The sequence below is a fragment of the Phoxinus phoxinus genome (genome assembly GCF_949152265.1).
Source record: "Phoxinus phoxinus genome assembly, chromosome: 6".
NCBI lineage: Eukaryota > Metazoa > Chordata > Actinopteri > Cypriniformes > Leuciscidae > Phoxinus > Phoxinus phoxinus.
The window spans coordinates 42,607,291-42,627,465 of record NC_136881.1 but is presented as its reverse complement, the minus strand read 5'-3'; the positions used below and the strand labels follow the sequence as shown (position 1 = coordinate 42,627,465).

At 36.1% G+C, this 20,175-nt stretch overlaps 1 protein-coding gene across 5 annotated transcripts; it reads right to left on the bottom strand.

The window, feature by feature from the left end:
• Positions 1 to 3,811: 3,811 nt before the first annotated feature.
• LOC307001033 (zinc-binding protein A33-like) lies at positions 3,812 to 20,039 on the bottom strand. 5 transcript variants are annotated; one of them, XM_079617130.1, is made up of 8 exons: positions 19,974 to 20,039; positions 16,432 to 16,497; positions 11,444 to 11,863; positions 7,498 to 7,593; positions 6,617 to 6,838; positions 6,049 to 6,071; positions 5,846 to 5,952; positions 3,812 to 5,768 (listed from the first exon to the last, which is right to left on the bottom strand). In XM_079617130.1, the coding sequence occupies exons 3-8, from the start codon at positions 11,828 to 11,830 to the stop codon at positions 5,092 to 5,094; spliced, it is 1,512 nt and encodes a 503-aa protein (XP_079473256.1). In that variant the 5' UTR covers positions 11,831 to 11,863; positions 16,432 to 16,497; positions 19,974 to 20,039; the 3' UTR covers positions 3,812 to 5,091. The 5 variants fall into 5 exon arrangements, with proteins under 5 accessions (XP_079473256.1, XP_079473258.1, XP_079473254.1 ...); XM_079617132.1 differs by having other exon boundaries at positions 11,444 to 11,674; positions 19,974 to 20,007; XM_079617128.1 differs by having other exon boundaries at positions 19,887 to 19,986.
• Between the last annotated feature and the right edge of the window lie 136 nt (positions 20,040 to 20,175).

Genomic DNA, 20,175 nt, shown 5'->3' with positions numbered 1-20,175 from the left:
ACTCCCTGACAAACTATGAATGACATGTCAAACTTTCATTGGTGGAAAAGGTTCACAAGAACCACGGGTTCAAAAAAGGTATTTTGAACACAACAGGAGGCGCTCACGATCCTCTCAGAATCAGATTCAAGTAGTAGGCCTACCAAAAGTATTAGTAACATTTTATATGAATTACTCATGAATACGAATAGGCTATTATGCACAATACACATCTTTAAAAAAGTTAAAAAGTCAAGTTTATGTGAGAGTTAGGTTTATTAAAAATTAAGCGGTGTCATGGCAATGCAATTAAAATATCCCATGTGCACACCCATTATTGCTCATTAATGAAAACATAAAAATACATATGTAAATATTAATAGACATTTATAGCCTAAACCCTAAATGCTAAAAATAAATTGCAAATCAATTGAATAGTATGGTTTTAAGGCCAATTCACACTGACACTTCATCAGGTTTTTCAGACCAGTATGTTTAAACCCTGTCAGAGTTGGTCGGCGCTTTTTTGCTGATTTAACATGTTTACCTAATCTGTGTTTGTTGGGTTCTGAAATGTCTAAGAAATTACATATTGTAATTTCCAGTAGGGGTTCAGCGAAAAAATCGTCAGCTGGCGTTGACAGCCAGAAGCCCTGCCAAATTAGGAGGGACCTGCCACTTTGTAGTAGCCGATCAGTATCATCCAACGTAGCAGCAACCAATCACATGTAACTGGAAGTCAAGCGACAGCAGCCAATGGTCAATGGTGGCTCTGGCGAATCTTCAGTAATGGCGGCGATTTTTTGTGCGGTAATTTCTAAAATGTATTTAACTTTTATGTCAGAGACAGTGTATCAGTATCTACTTTAGTTTAATTGGTTAATTTAAAGCTACACTATGTGTAGGATGTACACCCATCTAGCTGTGAAATTGTATATGACTACCAACTGAATATTACTTTCTAGCTCCTCCCATTCCGAGGGCATTTTAACTCCTACGCTGGCCGTGTTATTCCAAGATTAACATGGCTCCAGTTCGACTTTGTCCATGAGTGTTCCTTCAAGTGATGAGGTTAGGCTACTTTAGAAAACTATTACAAATTGAATTTAGTTATTCAGTCAGTTAACATTGTTGTGGTTATATTTATATTGAAATTGTGTTGTAATGTATAAGAATTGTAAAATAAATGTTTTGTTAAAATGCAAAAAAAAAAATTCTCTCTCTCTCTCTCTCTCTCTCTCTCTCTCTCTCTCTCTCTCTCTCTCTCTCTCACACACACACAGGTATCAGATTACAGACTCTTTGCGCCACTAGAGGGAGGGAGTTTTTTTTTTTTTTTTCATCTGTGTGTTCATTCAATCCTCGGAATGGCGTCTATATTTCATCCTTTACTTTCTTATGTTCACTTACGTTAGCTGGTTTTGTCTCCAGTCCACTGTATGAAAAATAAACTCCCTCTAGGGGCGGAGAGCATCATCACAGTCTCAGTTGAGGACAACATCTCAGGTGAGTGAAGACCATCAGGAAAGTTTTATATGGTTCAGTGATGTAAATAAATGATAGCTTTTTGTAATCATTTACCACTTCATTACAGTTTGGTGTTTTGAAAATCTAACCTACGTCCTTAGGATGATCTCTTAAACTTTTTAGACATTTACACTTCACCAGTAAAACAGAAACTGTGGACCAACAAAAGTCCAGACGTGTCACATGACGTCCACAAAAGGTTTGCCCGGCTCTCCCCTACTCGCTCATTATATTTTGTATATTCTGAAGAAAAAAAAAGTGGTATAGTGCACTACGTATACTATAGAAAACTATATGCTCATATATGTTACATATTATCATGTCATTTTATTTGTGAATAAAACTTTTAATCTTCAGAAACAAAACTGGCCACATTACCAGAGCCCCTTATTCAGAACAATCTCCATCTTCCCCTTCGTGCAACTACAACTCAGAGTGAGAACATGCAGGTGACACGAACAGTTATGGGTTATGAGTTATGATGCTCCATATGAACACACACAGGATCAGAAATCACTGTACAGTTTATGAATTGTTACGCTTGACCCATAAATGGCAGTATACTGATTTTTTTTTTCATTGTATGCATGTTCACATTTCACTGTAATATTATTATAAGGCTATTATTTTATATTAAATTATTAAAGGAACACTCCACCATTTTTTCATATTAAACTATGTTATTCCCTCAACTAAGACGAGTTGATACACACCTCTCTCGATGAGAGACAGAGATGAAGTTAGAAGCGACCAAACACCTCCACGTTTTCCCGATTTAAATACAGTTACACGAGTAGTTACACGACCAAATATGGTGACACAAAATAAAACCTGGCGTTTCTCTAAGCGGGTAAAATGGAGAACTATAATGTACAGTATGGCGGAATAGCACTTGCAGCACTTCGACTCGGCGCAGTAATATCATCACTGAGTGAATGTACTGCTAAGTGCTATCAAACTGCCGCCGCGCCAGAGCGACTGAGACGAGAGAGGTGTGTATCAACTCGTATTAGTTAAGGGAATGACATAGTTTAATATGAAAAAAAAAAAAAAAACGGTGGAGTGTTCCTTTAAAATAATGCAAAGAATAAATGTAAAGATGAATTGATTAGCCTATAATTTTGTTTATTTAGCAGGTGGGATTCCAATAAAAAAAAATAATGTTGTGCTTTTAATCATATACATAAAACAAGATGATTTGCGAAACGATGACTGGTTTCAGTTAGATGGAAGTTACTAACATAAATCATGCAAAGCATCATTGCACGCACTATTGGGAAAGGGTGTGAAGCCTTGAGTCACTGCAGAGCCATGGGTGGAGTGTGAAGTCCAGCTCCGCCTCTCTGAATGTCATTTGGACCTAATGGGTGGAGCTAGAATATCTAACCACACCCTAACTCGACCCACAACACCAGGGGTGGGGATCGGTGGTCCAGTAGGGCCATTGTCCTGCAGAGTTTAGCTCCAACCCTGGAAAAAACTCACCTGATTGTAGCCTTAGTGATCCTGAAGACATTGATTAGCTGGTTCAGGTGTGTTTGATTAGGGTTGGAACTAAACTCTGCAGGACAATGGCCCTCCAGGACCAACGTTCCCCACCCCTGCATAACACTATTAGACGTCCAGAGAGGAGGAGCTGGATTTCATTCGACTCTTCAGTGAGCACCACTCGGAGAACTTTGAAAGGTTTGCGCAAGATTGGGAGGAACAAAGAGAAATTAAGTATTCCTGGGAAAACAGTAAGTCATCCGAGACCCTTAAATATAAGAACAAGGAAGTGCAGACTCTACACCGAAACTCTGTCCAGCCAGAAACGTAAGTACAGTAAATAATTCTAAAATCATTTCAATATCTGATAATAATACAGGTATGTTTTTTTTAAGATAACGTTTGTTCTTTAGAACAACTTAGAAAAAAAATTCTGTGACAAAAGTAATATATTGCAAGTCTGCAACAATTTGGATTTACATTTAAAAGTAAAATGTTTGGCCATTGTTCTGTAATGGTATTTTAAACATTCGTACAATAATAAAAGGTCTGACTGTGGTAATATTTTAGTAAAATAAAATGTTAATGGCCTGTTTTTGCTTTTGTACACGCAATATAATATATTTACCATTGGTGGTGGTTGAGGAGATTCCCCTTTCCCTGTAAAGCGCTTTGAGTAAGCACTGTGTAAATGTTTAAGTGCAAATTATTATATATATGTAAATATACACCAAGATATTGAAATTACTGATTGCAACGTGTGCCAGATTAATGTATAGGCCTATGCCATGCAAAACAGAAATGTTTCCTCATGATTACACAGTTTGATTTGTTTAATAATTTTGCAAGTTAAAATGATTTATTAGTTTTGCTTTGATGATATGTCTTAATCAAAATATTTTACATGACGAATAAAAAAGGGTGGTGGGACTCGGGTACAAACCAAAAATGTAGGCCTAATTAATTAGTAATTAATTTAATTAATTGCAAAGTAATATTTGCTAGGAAAACAAATTTCTTGGGGAAAAAAAGACATTTCATTACATTCATGTAAATTAACTAATAAAGATGAACCCAAAAGTTTCGTTTTTATTTGTCTGATAAATTGATGTCCGCTAGACTGTTGGACGATGGTCCCAGATCAGTCAAGACTGTTTTGTCCTTTTACTCCCATTTTGCCGCCACTAAAAGAGTGATGACTGAGGCACTTGAGGAGCTTGTTGAAACAGATCTCCAAGAATTCAAACAGCACCTATGGAATGGAGTGACGTCAGAGATAACTCCTATTCTCAGAGAAAAGCTGGAGGAATCTGACTGTATGGATGTGGTGGATTGTATGATACAACAGTACAGTGATGATGCGGGCAAGATCGCAGTCCAAGTTTTACGTAAAATCAAACAAAATGATCTTGCACATCGCCTTGAGTTGAAACTTAAGGAAGGTAAAGAAAAACTGTTTATACCGGTTTAAAGTCTGTTCCTCACAGCTTCATTTTTATCCAGGTAAAATTAAATGTGGCATCTCATATCCACTATAAAGATCCTAGATCACATGTCATTTTCAAAACTCACAACTTTCAAAATGTATCTATTAAAAGTTCTTTGGAAACACGTTTTTTTGGTAGATCATTGGCACAATCACAACTGTTAAACAACAATATAATCCAGTGAATAAACTGTACTTTTTTCCTCTCAGAAATGAAATAATATCCTGACTAAGCTCTACTGAATAGAGAAAACACATTGACCTAACAGTAACACATAGGGCGGCAGTGGCTCAGTGGTTCATGTAGGTTGTTTACAGACCGAAAGGTTGGTGGTTCAATCCCCGGTTCCACCTGACCAAGTGTCAAGGTGTCCATGAGCAAGACACCTAACCCCAGCTGCTCCCGACATGCTGGATGGCGCCTTGCATGGCTGACACCGCCGTCGGTGTATGAATGAGTGAATGAATGGGTGAATGTGAGGCAATATGTAAAGCGCTTTGGTGGCCATTGGGTCTGTGAAAGTGCTATATAAATGCAGTCCATTCACCATTTTTTTTTTTACCACTAACAGTTCGTGACAATCCAGCAGGATGAAACTTTTTCCTTTTCCTCAGATATTCATTTGCTCTTTCTTCCATGTCAGAATCATCAATATAGCCATGACAAAACTCAAACAAACGAAGATCAAGACTTTATGTCTCTCCATGAACGACAGTTTCTGTTCAACAGTCACAGTAACTTTATCTGGAACAACACGCAGAGGGATGGACTGATCCTCTGGGATCACAAAGGGAAAGAGATTCTCTTCCAATGGCACAATAAATCCTGCAATATATGAATTTCTCCTGGCATCAGAAAAGTTCACCTTCCTCAAGGGTTTCTGGAGACCCAAGTCCTGGAATAAATTCTCACGATAATACTCAAACTTTACTCTCACTACCTCTGGATTTCCCTTCATGTTTAATCTTGACATTCCAGCGGTCATCGCTCTGTACGAGTCTCCATCACGTCTGAGACCCCAGAAGCCGTTTTCAGGGGTCAAAGGTTGAGGAGGTTTTCCCTCCAATCCAAGACACACTCCAAGGCTCCAGTGCCGACTGTTTCCCACTTCAACATCCCATGTGTGAACACCATCACCGTATCCCACACTTCCCAACACCATCCGGATCCTGTGCAGAGGAAGAGGGTTTAGCTCGTTCTGCTGATGGAGACACGAGGTCACAGAGGTCAGATCATCTGACACACACACGTCTGCTGGAGATGTGTTTGGGTTCAGGATCACAGGATCTGAGGAGAACAGGGAATAGTCACGTATGTTGATCATCTGAGCAGTTCTTACAGGAATGATCTAGTCTAGTACTCACAGTAAGGGCAGACGTCCTTCATCTTCTCCCACACTTGGTACTTCAAGTTGCCCAGATGTTTGGGAACATCAATAAGAGTTTCTGTATCAGGGAGTGTGTATTTTGCTCTAAAAAAACAAACCTCACATAATCAGTTTTGAATTTTACTTAAAGCTCATGTATAATTTGAAAGAATAGTAGTAACGTGGGAATAAAAAAAATACCTGTTCATAATGTCGTAATAATTCTGAGAAACACAGAAACACACAATGTTAAATCAAAGCCGGGCATACTCTGCGATTTTCATCTGAATTTGAGCTGATTTCTCAGCCATACATTTTTTTTTTAAATTCGGGACGAATTTTAGCTTTGACATGCGTCATTTGTTGAAGCAGAGCTACAAACCCATTACCCTAGTATTTTTCATATCACTGCGCCTGCACGAAAACAGAAATTAAACTACGGTGACAATACATAGAAGTATAATATACTGTATTTATTATATATATATATATATATTTTTTTACATTTCAGCTCAGAGAATTGTAGAGACATACGACCAAGGTAGCGTGTTTCTTCCAGTAAAGCATGTTTCTTCGGAAATAAACACACAGTTCTGGTTTTGGAGGGTCCCTGCGTGTTTATTTCAGACGTATAGTGTGAGCAGTCAAGTCACAGCTTGTCGGTTGGACCGTATTGTGAACTCATAAATTATGAGCTTTGTCTTAGCTGTGTAAGAGCTCAGTGTGGATGAAGTCCAGGATTTACCACAGTGTGTGTATGTGAACCGACCTTCAGGAAGGTGATGTCATCGTCCTCAGAAAGATCTTCCAGTTCTCTAACTCTGTCAGAGAGAGACAGTATTCCTCCTTGTATTCTTCTTTCCAGATTGGCTTCCTTTTCATTCTCTTCCTCATTTAGAGCTGCTATCCTGCTCTCCTCCTCCTTTCTGAGGAACTGATGGAGTTTCTCAAACTCCATCCTGATACACCTCTCTGTCATATGAGTTTGAGACTGTGGGGATAGCATGTAAAAAACTGTTAATCATCCACACAAATCTCAGAAGAGGAATAAATATCAAGCCGTGCTCAATGACCTTACAACAAATCTGTCTGATCTGTCCTCACAAAATCTACTTTATGAGAGATTTAAAGTTGTCCAAAAAAGATTTAAACTTATAATGTTGGTAGGGTTTTACTGTAATAATTTTCAGCCATCTTCTTATGTTCACAAATGCTTTCAACATAACTAGCCGTGCAAACAGGATGTAATAGATTAATTGAGCAGTGTAAACAGTGTATTGATTATAATGGGTTTTGGCAAAAGTGCCAAAAAGTATAATGGGTTTTGTGCTCGCGCTGAGCTGAAGTGATTTTTTGATCTCTTCATGTATATAATTTGATAGAAAGTAAGACGGTTTGACTGGAGACATAGACTGGAATAATTATTTGGCAAGTATATATTGGTTTAACTTGGCTCTTGGGTCCACAGAGTTTAATGAAAAAAAAGTAGAAATAAAAATGTATATAAAGAAACAATATTCATAGAAATTGAAGTATTGATGCACCAGCCTGTGACCTGGTGTCCCATACTAGTGCTCAGTTGGGTGGAACTTGAAAAGCTATAGCTGAAGTTTTGTAAAGTAAACATCTGTGGAATACATTGAACCTCACCTTAATGTACCTGCAGCTTTTGCTATCCCGTGACGTACCGTTCTGTAATGACATTAAGGTCCTTTCAGCTGAACGAAGAGCATCTTTCAGCTTACCCTTTAAAGATAGACACAAATATTACACATACAGTACACATGTATATTGCACAAAAAGATACACTACACGCATCTGTTTAGACCTATTTCCCTGTGGGTGTTTGATGTCAATTTAACATCAATATGACATCAACAATGATGTCAAAATGACGTCACGAAATAGGAAATGAATGTCATATTGACGTCAAAGTGTCGATGTCAATTTGATGTCAAGATTTTGACCTCTGCTGATGTTATTGTGATGTTATTTTGATTTCATGCTTTGTTAGCATTTGATGTCAATTCAATATTTATTTGACGTCAAGATGTCATGATGTTGATTTCCTCCCAGCAGGCACAGGATATAGACTACGACATCGGTCAGACGTTGGATTTTGGTAGAAAATGAAAGTTGGGTTGATGTCAAAAAGGTGAAATGCATGGCCGTACGCTTATTACCAGCTTCACTTAAAACTAACCAGATTTACTTTATTTAATTTCCGTTTTAATGTAATCGATAGTTGTATTTTAAAGTCACCATGATGGTGGTTAGCGTTTGCTTTAGTTGGGCTCTTGACCCTTAACTTTTTAAGTATATAAATTTTTCTCTGGCTGCTATAATTGTGAGTTTATAAAACTCAATTGTTGTGGCAAAAAAAAGCTATGAGTAAATGAGATCAGGTGATGATACTGACAAAGTTATAATTATATTATTTTCTGAATCCCTGATATTATTCAGTGTCTAGTGTTTTGATTATACCTGATTTGAGTTTTCAATGTTGTTTTATAATAGAGCCCATTTAATTTTACAGCATGAGAGCAATGTTGTTGTTTTTTAACATTCAGTGCATTAAACTTTTTGCTCTACATTATTACTTAGCCATCAAGAATCAGTGTATGACTCTCAACAATGGTGAAAATCAATGAAATGCTTTATGCTGCAGTGCATGCTGGGTACTACCAATCAAAACTCACCCATATCGCCCAGCATGCATTGCGGCATTAATAAATTATGCAGCTGGATTTTTTTTGTAGCTTGTTTTATGCTCAGAGTTGATCTGATTTTTTTTATTGTCACCATTGATGAGATTCATACGCTGATTCTTGATGTCTGAGTGTGTCTAAGTAATGACATAGATGAAAAGTTTTTTTGCACTCTGTTTTTTTAAAAGTATAATATTTATATAATACCACTAGATATGCTTCAGATTCAAATGACTTTATTCCTATATAATTAAAACATTAGACACTGAATAAGACCAGAGAATCAGGCAATTACATCAATGAACAACCAACATCACCTGACCTCATTTTCTCATGGCTTTATTAGCTACAACAATTGTGCTTTATAAACACACAATTAAAGCAGCCAGAGAAAATTTTATATTAACCCCCTGGGGTCGGCAAACGCGCGGGCGCGTTTTGCTCGTTTTTTTTTACATAGCAGCAAAATAGACCTAAAATACTCAGTCAGTTTTGGTCATACAGCCTTAAGAAATATGAGAAAATAAGCTGTTAAATGTCTACTTTTTTATGTGTCCACTTACAATCGAAATAAAACATTGTGCTTTTGTAAAATAAAGAAAGTAAACAGGGAGTGCTTTATGCCTCTCCGTCTCCGTGAACTTTTTTTCTGAAGCACGTTTCTAAATTTAAACAAATCTCAGCGAATACTATTCACTCAGACATGAGCTATATATCTCTATAATCATTTAAGTGTGTAGTTTTAAATTATCTAATTCAAAACTAAAACAATTATTCTCTGTTTATGTAATCTATATAAAAAGAGCGAGAGATCAGCTGTGCTCATTATCTTTCTGCCACCTCATTACTCCGCTAATGTGACACGCCCATCGAGAGCGCGCTGCTATTCAAACGCAGATAATCTGAAGCAACACGCAAACCAGTCAACGCCCACAACAGCTGGACAACACGCTCGCTGTGAGGAATAATAATATCGTGATAATTCTGGAAATTTTACCTCAAACGTGCTGGAGTAGCCGAACAACGGATCCAGCTGCAGATCATCAGTAAGTGCTTTGTTCTAATCGCGATATGAAATGGTGTCTGTAAACCGCAAAAGACTGTTTAAATTTGAATCGCGTTTCTGTGTTTGAATGAATGAACGGCGCATGCTGTTGTTTACTACAGCTCGCGCGAGTTTCGCTTTTAGCAAACTATCTATATTGCCTACTGAGATGAGTAAAAATCAACTGAATACGTTGAAATAAAATGTATTTGTATAAGCAACATATTAAACTGCAAATTAACATTTATGCCCTAATATATATTATAAAAGACCATATGTTACAGACGAAATATGAAAGACAAAATTTCGTTTTGGATAGATTATTTATAAAGCTTTTACTGCCACATCAAAACCTAATTTACAAGGTGCAAACAAAATCTTAAAAGGTCAATATAAGCCTTCTCTATAAATTATTTTTGTGTTTTATTAGTGACAAATTTGGGGAGAGGATAGCCTACATAATCCAAAACTTTCTGAAAATACGAATGAGAATTAACTGCACAATTACTAGAAATGTTTACCTTGGATATTATACAATTTGCAAGCATACAGTTTGTGGAAAAATACACTTTTTTCAAGATGTTTCCAACTCTGAACCAATTCTGTAGTAATATATATATATATATATATATATATATATATATATATATATATATACCGGTATATATATGTATGTATATATGTATGTATATATGTGTGTGTGTTCTGTGTTGTCTTTGCATTTTTTCTTGTAGCCACAGTGACACCTAAGGCTCATTAGTATGCACTGCAGCATTAGCAGGTCTTTGTCTTCAGGTGTGAATGAGGACATTATTCATGACCTTGTTGGATCATTCACGCCCACCTGCATATTGCCTTTCCAAACAAAAAGTGTCTTACAAAATTTAAATCAATCTATTGTTTAATGTGAACGATTAGCCCGGATGATTTTCAGATCATTTTGAAGTAAATACTCTAGCCGACAAGATCCATTAGTCAAAAGTATTGTGGGAATATGTGAAGTTGGTCATTTGTGGTCTTATATCAGACAATTTAAGTTTGAGTTTTTTGAATAACCACGCATAAATAATATTCTCTCAAAAATGCAAACATGTACATATATGTTGCTCACATATTATGATAGCCATGTTCGTGCTAAATAGAGTGTAATTACACCTTTGCCATTAATATGTTTATAAGCAACTGAAAAAAATACAAATATCAGGGCATGTCAAAACATCTCAAGGACCCCAAAAACACCTTAGACTCCAGAGGGTTAAAGAGTCAAGGGCCCAACTAAAGCAAAGGCTATCCACCATCATGGTGACTTTACGGAAATTAAATAAAGTAAATCTGGTTAGTGAAGCTGGTAATAAGTGTACGGCCATGCATTTCACCTTTTTGTTTGGTTTATTCCAACCAAAATTCAACGACTGCCCAACGTTGGAGCTTGACGTCAAACAAACATTGGATTTAGACATCAACCCAACTTTCATTTTTTACCAAAATCCAACGTCTGACCGATGTCGTAGTCTATATCCTGCGCCTGCTGGTAGGAAATCAACATCATGACATCTTGACGTCAAATAAATATTGAATTGACATAAAATGCCAACAAAGCATGAAATCAAAATAACAGAGGTCAAAATCTTGACATCAAATTGATAGACACTTTGACGTCCATATGACTTTCATTTTTGACCTATTTCATGACGTCATTTTGACATCAATGTTGATGTCATATTGATGATAAATTGACATCAAATGCCCACTGGGTTGTAATTCTTGGCAATAAACTTGTCTGCCATACCTAAGCATTTAATAATTACATAAGTAAGTATCTTTAAAGAACAAAATTTCTCACCTTGCGTTGACGTACAGCCTGTTGTAGCGGCTGTGTTTCGTGCCATTCATGTTCATTGTCCTTACACATTGAACATATAGCCTTATCATCCGTTTGACAGAACAGCTCAATCATCTTTCTATGTATCTGACACTCCAGTTCTCCATTCTCTTTCCTCGTGTTGTTCTCTCTCAGGTAAGACTCACAGGTGTTTCTCAGGCTCAGATTGGACACCGGTGGCGTTGGTGAAACCTGCCAACAGATATTACATCTTCTGGATCTGCTCGAGCTCCAGTAATCATAGATGCATCGACGGCAGAAACTGTGACCACAGCTCAATAACACAGGGTCAGTGAAGAGCTCAGTGCACACGGAACACGACAGGTCAACCAACAGAGAGGCAGCCATGAAGACAGGGACAGAAGACTAACAACTGAACAACTGAGAGAGAAAACAAACAAGACAAAGCAAAGGTCAAGGACATCCTCATATATGCCCAGCCTCCCATTTTTACGAGAGAGGAGGAGTTAGAGTTAGACAGGTGGATCACACTTCAAATGATAATGGGTTGAAGTAAAAACAAAACAAACAAAATAAACATCTCAACAATCTCAACAATGGTGACGATCAAAAGTTTCATGTCGCAATGCATTCTGGGTTCCAGGATGGTATAAACTCCCATCATGCACTGCTGCATGAATGATAATAAAAAAAATACTGCCACCATTGTTGATATGCATGTGCTAATTTGTGATATTTCTGTGTTTTGACAAGACAGTGTAGCTCTGTCATTTTTGGTTATGCATGTGTTAAAAAAAGTTTTCTTTTTTTTTTTTGCTGTGGTGTCATAGTGGTTGTAATGTAATACTTTTGATTGAGAATTAAACTCAGAATGAGTGAGAATAAATTCCTTACAGAATGAACAGGCTATATGATGAGTTTATCATAATCAATATAACCACAATCATTCAAAAACTTTTTTGTGTGCACAAATGTGACTTGCTAAAACACAGTTCAAGCAGCAAGAGATAAACTTGATTTAGCATCAGCAACCACACTAAAGCAAACACTGATCTCTATAATGGTAACTTCAAATCAAACATTTTCAATTAAACATCTCAATAACTACTTCTGTAGATGTATGACAGAAATAAAGTCATACTGGTTAATAATACGTGTAATAATGTGTAATGGCTGGAAGTCAGTTGTAGTTCTTGTGTTTCTCTATTTTCTGTTCTTGTGTTCCTCTTTCCTTCAGTGATTCTGCTTGTTAACAGCCGGTGTTCAGCAGGCGGTGACTGTGTAGTTGCTCGTCCAGTGGAAATCTTTTTATGTACAAAAGTTCTTTAGTGGTCTCAAATGAAATTTCACAGTAATACTTTGCTCATGTTTTAATGCATTACACATATTAGTTAATACATTTAAATGACAGTTGGTCAATGGCAGTCGGTTTCTGCAAGTTAAATTAGTTTTAACTCGAGTTTCAATTTAGTGCATTTTACAGTAACAAACTGTAGATTACAGTAAAGAACTGTACAATTAACAGTAAATTACTGGCAACAGTGTTGACTTATTAAATGCATTTTCACATTTTGCTGTAATATTATTTGAATTATTAATAATAAGACATTATTATTAACAATAATTTTAAATTAGAGCTGTGCGATTTTTCCCCCTAAAAAAATCTGTGATTTTCTTTATAAAAAACTTGATTTGCGATTTGACCTTTTTTTCCCAGCCCTATTTTATATTCAATTTTTAAAATAATGTAAAGAATAAATGTTAAGAAAAATCGAATTGATTATTGTTTAGTAACAGGTGGGATTTCAATAATTTGTTTGTTTTTTAGTCTGTTAAATAAGTTCAAAACATCTTCGATGCTGGAGGATGAGGAGATACATCATGTTGTGCTTTTAATCATATACATAAAACAAGAAGATTTGCGAACGATGACTGGTTTCAGTTTGATGGAAGTTACAACCATACATCATGCAAATTGGACGCACTATTGGAAAAGGGTGAAACTGAGAGGCTGCTCAATATCTAACCACTTAATTATCTCATTACCTTTAACACTGCTTCAGTGTTACTTATAACTCTCTGAGTGTGGACTCATATAAACTATGAAAAGTGTTAATTTAACACTGGGGATTTTGCTGTGCTAAACCATATTTTTCCCCAAATGATCACACACTTTGATTAATTTAATAATGTCAAATAAAGTTAATTCTTTATTCGTTTTGCGATGATATCTCTTGATCAAAATATTTTACATGATACATGTACAAACCCAAAATGTAGGCCTGATTAATTAGTAATTCATTAAATTAATTGCATAGTAAATTTTGCTTGGAAAAACAAATTAACCTTTTTAAAAGACATTTCATTACGTTCATGTAAATTAGCTAAGGCCCTGTCCACACGGAGGCGCGTTTAGCTGTATACTGAAAATAAGTGAATTTCCACATGAAATGCCACATGACATTAAATTCCCAGTCAACACTTTGATCTCACAGTGATCTCTCCACATGATCACAATGTGAGGTCACAGTGAGTTAAAAGTGTAACCGCACTGTGCACTCACTGTGTGCTCATATTATGGTCACAATATGAGCTCATCCCAGCTAAAAATGTTATTGGACGTGGACTCCAACATCACTCAGATGTCAAATTTTGGTTGAAAATTAAAATTGGGTTGACGTCTAAACATTTTTCTGATGTCAGGATCCAACTTTATTAAACAACTCCACAAATAGCATTACTAGCTTCACTTATTACAAAAAAAAAGAAAAGAAAATTTGAGAAAATCACAAATTGTAAGCCACCATTATGGAGATCAGTGTTTGCTTTAGTTGGGCTCTTGACCCTTAAATTATTAACTTTAGATTTTGCTTGTCTGCTGTTACTGATTAATAACAGTCAAACGGACAAAGAGAAATTGTGATCTGATGATGTCGGTTATGTTTTGGCATAATCATATTGTGATCTGAAATTATCAAAATATATTTAGATAGTTTGGGTTAACTTGTTAATACAGCAGCTCTATATTTCAAAATCATATGATTTTCAGTATTTTTAATATAATCCAATTATAGTTGTTCTGATCAAAAACACAGACATCAATAATCAGCCTGTGAATCTCAACAATGGTGACAAGAATAAACCATGTTGCAGTGGCTGCCACCAATCAACTCATTAATGGCTCCCATCATGCATTGCGGAATTAATAAATTATGATCTGATTTGTCGAAGTAATTTCCTATTCCTAATTGAATATGTTGCTCATCACCATTGTTGAGATGCATAGACTGAATCTTCATGTCTGTGTGTGCCTAAAAGGAAAGTTTTTTTTTTTCAAAACAACTTTAATATAAATTGTTCCGTATTTATTTATCAAAAATTCTGGATATTTATGTAGAATCACAGTTATGCTGTAATAAACAACTTAAAACTAAATCAGAAATAAGGGGTCAGTGATCAAGTTCAAATTATGATTGTCATAACTTAACCAATAGATCACTTTTTTTCTTTGTTCATCTGTCTGTTATAATAACAGCAGGCACACACAATCTTAAGTTTATAATATAAGGGTCAAGAGGCCAACTAAAGCAAACACTGATCTCCATAATGGTGGCTTACAATTTGTGATTTTCTCCTTCTGTGATTCTGCTTGTTAACATCAGGTGTTCATCACTAATACTTATCTCATTAACTTTAACACTCATATTTTAACACTTTACACTCTTGAGTGTGGACTCATATAAACTCCCAGGAGTGTTAATTTAACACTGGAGTGTTTGATGTGAACACAGTTTTTGCTGTGTATATATTTCACATTTTCGCTTTCTTTAACAAACACAACAATCCGAGAAAAACTAACATCAAACAGTCAAGGCCAAAGAGCCCAACTAAAGCAAACACTGACCTCCATAATGGTGACCAAACCAAACAACTACTTTCAAACCAACTTCGACATCTAAACCTCTTTTAAGAGGATCAGTCCTGTGTCTGCTGGGAAACTTCCCGCTAAACCCTTATAATAATGTTAGGGGATAATGTTCTATCAATGTAATCACTAAACATTTTTAAAATGTTTTTAGAGACTGTTATCCTACTTTTTAGGAGAACATTCTGGTAACAAAAATAAAATTAGCTACAGAAACCATAACATAATATAATGCTCTCAAAACATTCATAGAACAATAACATTTCTAGCTGGGATGAGCTCATATTACGGCCATGAGCACACAGTGAGTGCGCTGTGAGGTTACACTTTTAGCTCACTGTGAACTCACATTGCTCACGTTGTGACCACATGATGAGATCACTGTGAGATCACCGTGTTGACTGGGTTAGCTTGTAGACTAATATATTATCAATCAATAATAGGTAGTTTATATTTTCCACAATTAGCGAATAAAAATAAGGTGCTTTTTGTGTCAACTCCGTCTCAACTGTGTACCTATGTGGTACAGTTGAGACACCCATTTTTAATGATGGAAAGGTAATAACCATGCATTGCAAATATAATAAATACAGACAAATTAAGAAAATGACAATTGGGGAACAATTTTTGTTTATTCATCCATTTAAATTCATAAATTGTATGTAAATTAGCAATGGATAAAATGTATAAAACATATATTTAAACAAGATATTTAATATATTAATAATTAATTAATAATACACAGTTTAAATATAATAAATATGAAATTGTATTTTTAATTGCGTCCTATGCTGGCTAATTACGACGTTTAACCTGTTATCATAACACTGAACAACTAAACAGCGTGAGATGTAATAACTCTACCGGGGTGCAGTGTGTCTCCCCCGCTGGCCACCTCTCACATTTCTCTAGATTTTGCATTGACCTTCCATGACACAATACCATGAAATATGCAATTTTTTAGAGCACAGAATGACGTTTGTGATGGTACCACTTACGTTTAACAGTCACTTAAGGATAATAAGTTCATTGTGGAGTGTGCACAGAAAAGTGAACGCCTTACCTTTAGCAGATATCTTCGGATCGGAGACGTGTCCGTTCTTCAGATTTTCCAGGATCAAAGAGGACACTAATAAGCATGTAAAGAACAAAAATCACAACTTGTGCTTGCTGCGCACGCAAGTTATTTAAGGTGTCACTACAAACTTTGTATCGTATCGTATCAGCGTTTCGTCCAGACGGATCCGGCGTTTTGGGAGACTGAAACCGGGTCCCAGAGTGCATAAATCTGAAAACAACACGCTTGCGTTTTCGTGTGTACAGCCAATCCGTATATTTTGTGAAACGATGATGTCATACCCACGTGTCGACTAACAACAACAACAACTACATACTTGTTTTCGTGCTGCAGAAGCTACTGAGACTCTTTTTATTTATTTATTATTTAGGCCTACACTGTAAAAATGAAAACATAGATTTTATTTATATCTAATTAATAAAAATGAGGCAACAGATTACAAGCAATATTATTAATTAAATTTAACAAATTAGAATTGAGTAATAATTAATCAAATTAATTCCTTAAATGTTAACCATTTAAAATGAGTAAAAATTACAAAATATATGTTATTGCCAACATTGAAGACACCTGATGTTAAAGCAGCACTAGGTTACTTTTCAACCTTAATAATATATTTCCAAGTCTCTTGTGATGGTACATCGACTTACAATAGGTTGAATGACACGTCTGCCATAGCCCGACGGGGTCTGTAGCGTTTTTAATCGTACTTTTAAACTTCGGGTTTCGGGTAGTAACCGGCGAACAAAGAGAACTACAAAATTCGACTGCTTTACGGCATATACGTCACTTCCACCACCACCCCCACTTCCTTAAAATCGGACGTGCGAGCCAAACTAGCGTTTGTTTGCCAAATGTTATAGTCATGGCCGAAGCAGCACAGAAAAGCAAGAAAGCAAAGGTTTTGTCGGAGGAAAGCAACAAGAGGAAACGAGAAAGTGATCGTATTAAAGGCAGAACGAGGATCAACATTGGGCCAGCATTTCCTCGCTGGCGTGAGCTGAAGGAGGAGGAGGGGTGCCCGATGTTTTCCAGGGATTATTCTCTTTTTTGAGCGACAGTCCCAGAAAATTCATATTCTTTCCCGGGACACGTTTTTTTGTGAAAATATACGTTACTTCTAAAGTAGAATTTCCTGGTTTCAAATTAAAACGCGCGCATCAACACACATCCAAGATGATACAGTGTGAGTTTAGTTGCTAGCTAGCTTTTTAAAAACTGTCTATTTACATCTATTGTGTGAAATGGGGAGAGAGACGGACGAGGAGGATAACCACTGTCTATGAGGATAACACAACAAAGTCGGATGAGCCACCAGTGTTAAAGAAAATACTATTTACAACCTACAACTCAGACTCAGACCCCAAAAAATAATAATAATCTGAATGTCCCGGTTTTTCACAAATCAAAGGTGGCAACCCTATGCTCGACCGATGCGGACTTTCAAATATCAAATGAAAGCCTATGTCTAAAGGGCGTGTACAAGTTTGATAGGGGCTACATTCTTGCAAGTAAATATATAAGATGTACAAAATCATATTTTAGGATACCTAACATGTCTGTGATATTTGTTTATTTGTAAACAAATAAACAAGCTATAATGCAAATCGATTTGTAAAATTTGCAGATTCATCTATGGTAGCTTGATATTATAATATTGACGATATATGGTTATTATATCTACCACTCAAACATTGCATTGAAGTATCATATAGATTCAGTAAAACGGTAACCAATAGACTAGGCTACTATAATGACACTGGCTTGTAAACGTGAGCATCGCGATCATTTGTCGTTTGAAAAAAAAATAAAACCCATGAAATTATATTCATATCATGACATGCTGAAATATATGCCACTGTACCTGGATGAAGACATTTCACACGCGACAAAAGCAGAACACCTGCATGTGAACTCCTACAGTGTTCAGGGCTATCATGGTTGTCAACAAATGCACGTGCATGTATGAAAGAGTTTACGACAGTAGTAGAGGACAATACTGTTTCCCAACTGTAGGGGGACCCCGAGAGCAAAAAAAAAGAAAAGTAACCTAGTGCTGCTTTAACAAGCAGAATCACAGAAGGAGAAAACCATAATTAAAGTCACCATTATGGAGATCAGTGTGTGTTTTAGTTGGGCTCTTCACCCTTAAATTATTAACTTTAAGTTTTGTTTGGCTGCTGTACATGAGTTATAACAGCAGATGAACAAATAGAAACGGTGATCTGATGATGACTTTGTATTGCCCCCCCCCCCCCCCCCTTCATTTGTAATTTATAATATACAAATGAAATAAACAGTGCTTTATTTATTCAGCTACAGTAGGTCTATGTGTATTTAACAGCATTGAAGAAAGTCATTAAATGATATGAAATATGAAAATAAAACACAACATAGACTTCACTGTATAAATTGTACATTGATTCTTATTAAAGTATTAAAGTTCTCAGTCAAGAGTGAGGGATTTGCTCTTTGTATTTTGTTGTTTTATTAACAGGGATAGTTCTCCAAAATGTTTTAATTGTCATCATTTAGCCTACTCTCTCAAGCCATTTCAAACCCGAATAAGTCTCCCTCTTCTGTTGAAAATAAAAGTTATTTGGAAGAATGTGGGTAACCAAACAGTTGATGTACCCCAGTGACTTCCATAATAGTTTTTTATGGTCAATGGGGACCAGCAACCGCCCCCGGTTAGCCACACTCCTCAAAATATCTTCTTTTGTGTTCAGCATAAGAAAGAAATTAATACATGTATGGAACAACATTAGAGTGAGTGAGTAAAATAATGACATATCATTTTTATTTTTGGGTAACTATCGCTTTAAGGACAAGCGGCTGCATGTTTACTATTAGGGCTACTGTCACTTTAAGATCTGCCCGTGACGAGTCTAATATACACGCATTTGACAATCAGATTTTTTTCACTTTAGACATAACCAACTTTGTTTATGTAAACCTTGTGTGTATTTGACAGTATTAGAGCAATAAGACTCGAAAGATAACTTAGTCCAGTATCCAGACGCTGTTAGACAGGCTTTTAGTGCATGACGGGTGTAACGTTATTGCGCATTAGAACCGCGCATCAGCATTGACTTTAGTCTTTTGTATTTTGTGAAGTTTAATAGCCTACTGGTGTGATAATCTGAATGCAGTATTTGTTGTGGTATGTCGAACTTGAACACTTAAACAACAGTAAGGCTATAATAGCCTAATATATAAAACAAAATATTATTATAACATTATTATATAAAACTAAAACTGTTAGGCTAAAACAAAGATCACGGGATCAAAAGTAAACGTTAATCGTCAATGTTTCCGCCATTTTGGTTTGTTTGTCTTGAAATATAATGATTTGTGTTTTAAATCGCATGTAAAGAAGAGCAAACAGTTAATTTTAATATCACTACATGGTTGCATGAGGAAATTAGTTCTGAACTTACCGCAACATATGCAACAGTTTAAACACCCAGAATTAAAAAAAAATAAAGCCTCGGAATGGCTTTCGTGGCTATTCCTTTCGTTTTTACCTGAAGGTGTGTCTTGTTTTCTTGTAACTCCACTAATATGAAAAACAAACTCACTCCCTATAACGGCGCTACGAGTCGAGAGAGAGAGAGAGAGAGAGAGAGAGAGAGAGAGAGAGAGAGAGAGAGAGAGAGAGAGAGAGAGAGAGAGAGAGAGAGAGAGAGAGAGAGAGAGAGAGAGAGAGAGAGAGAGAGAGAGAGAGAG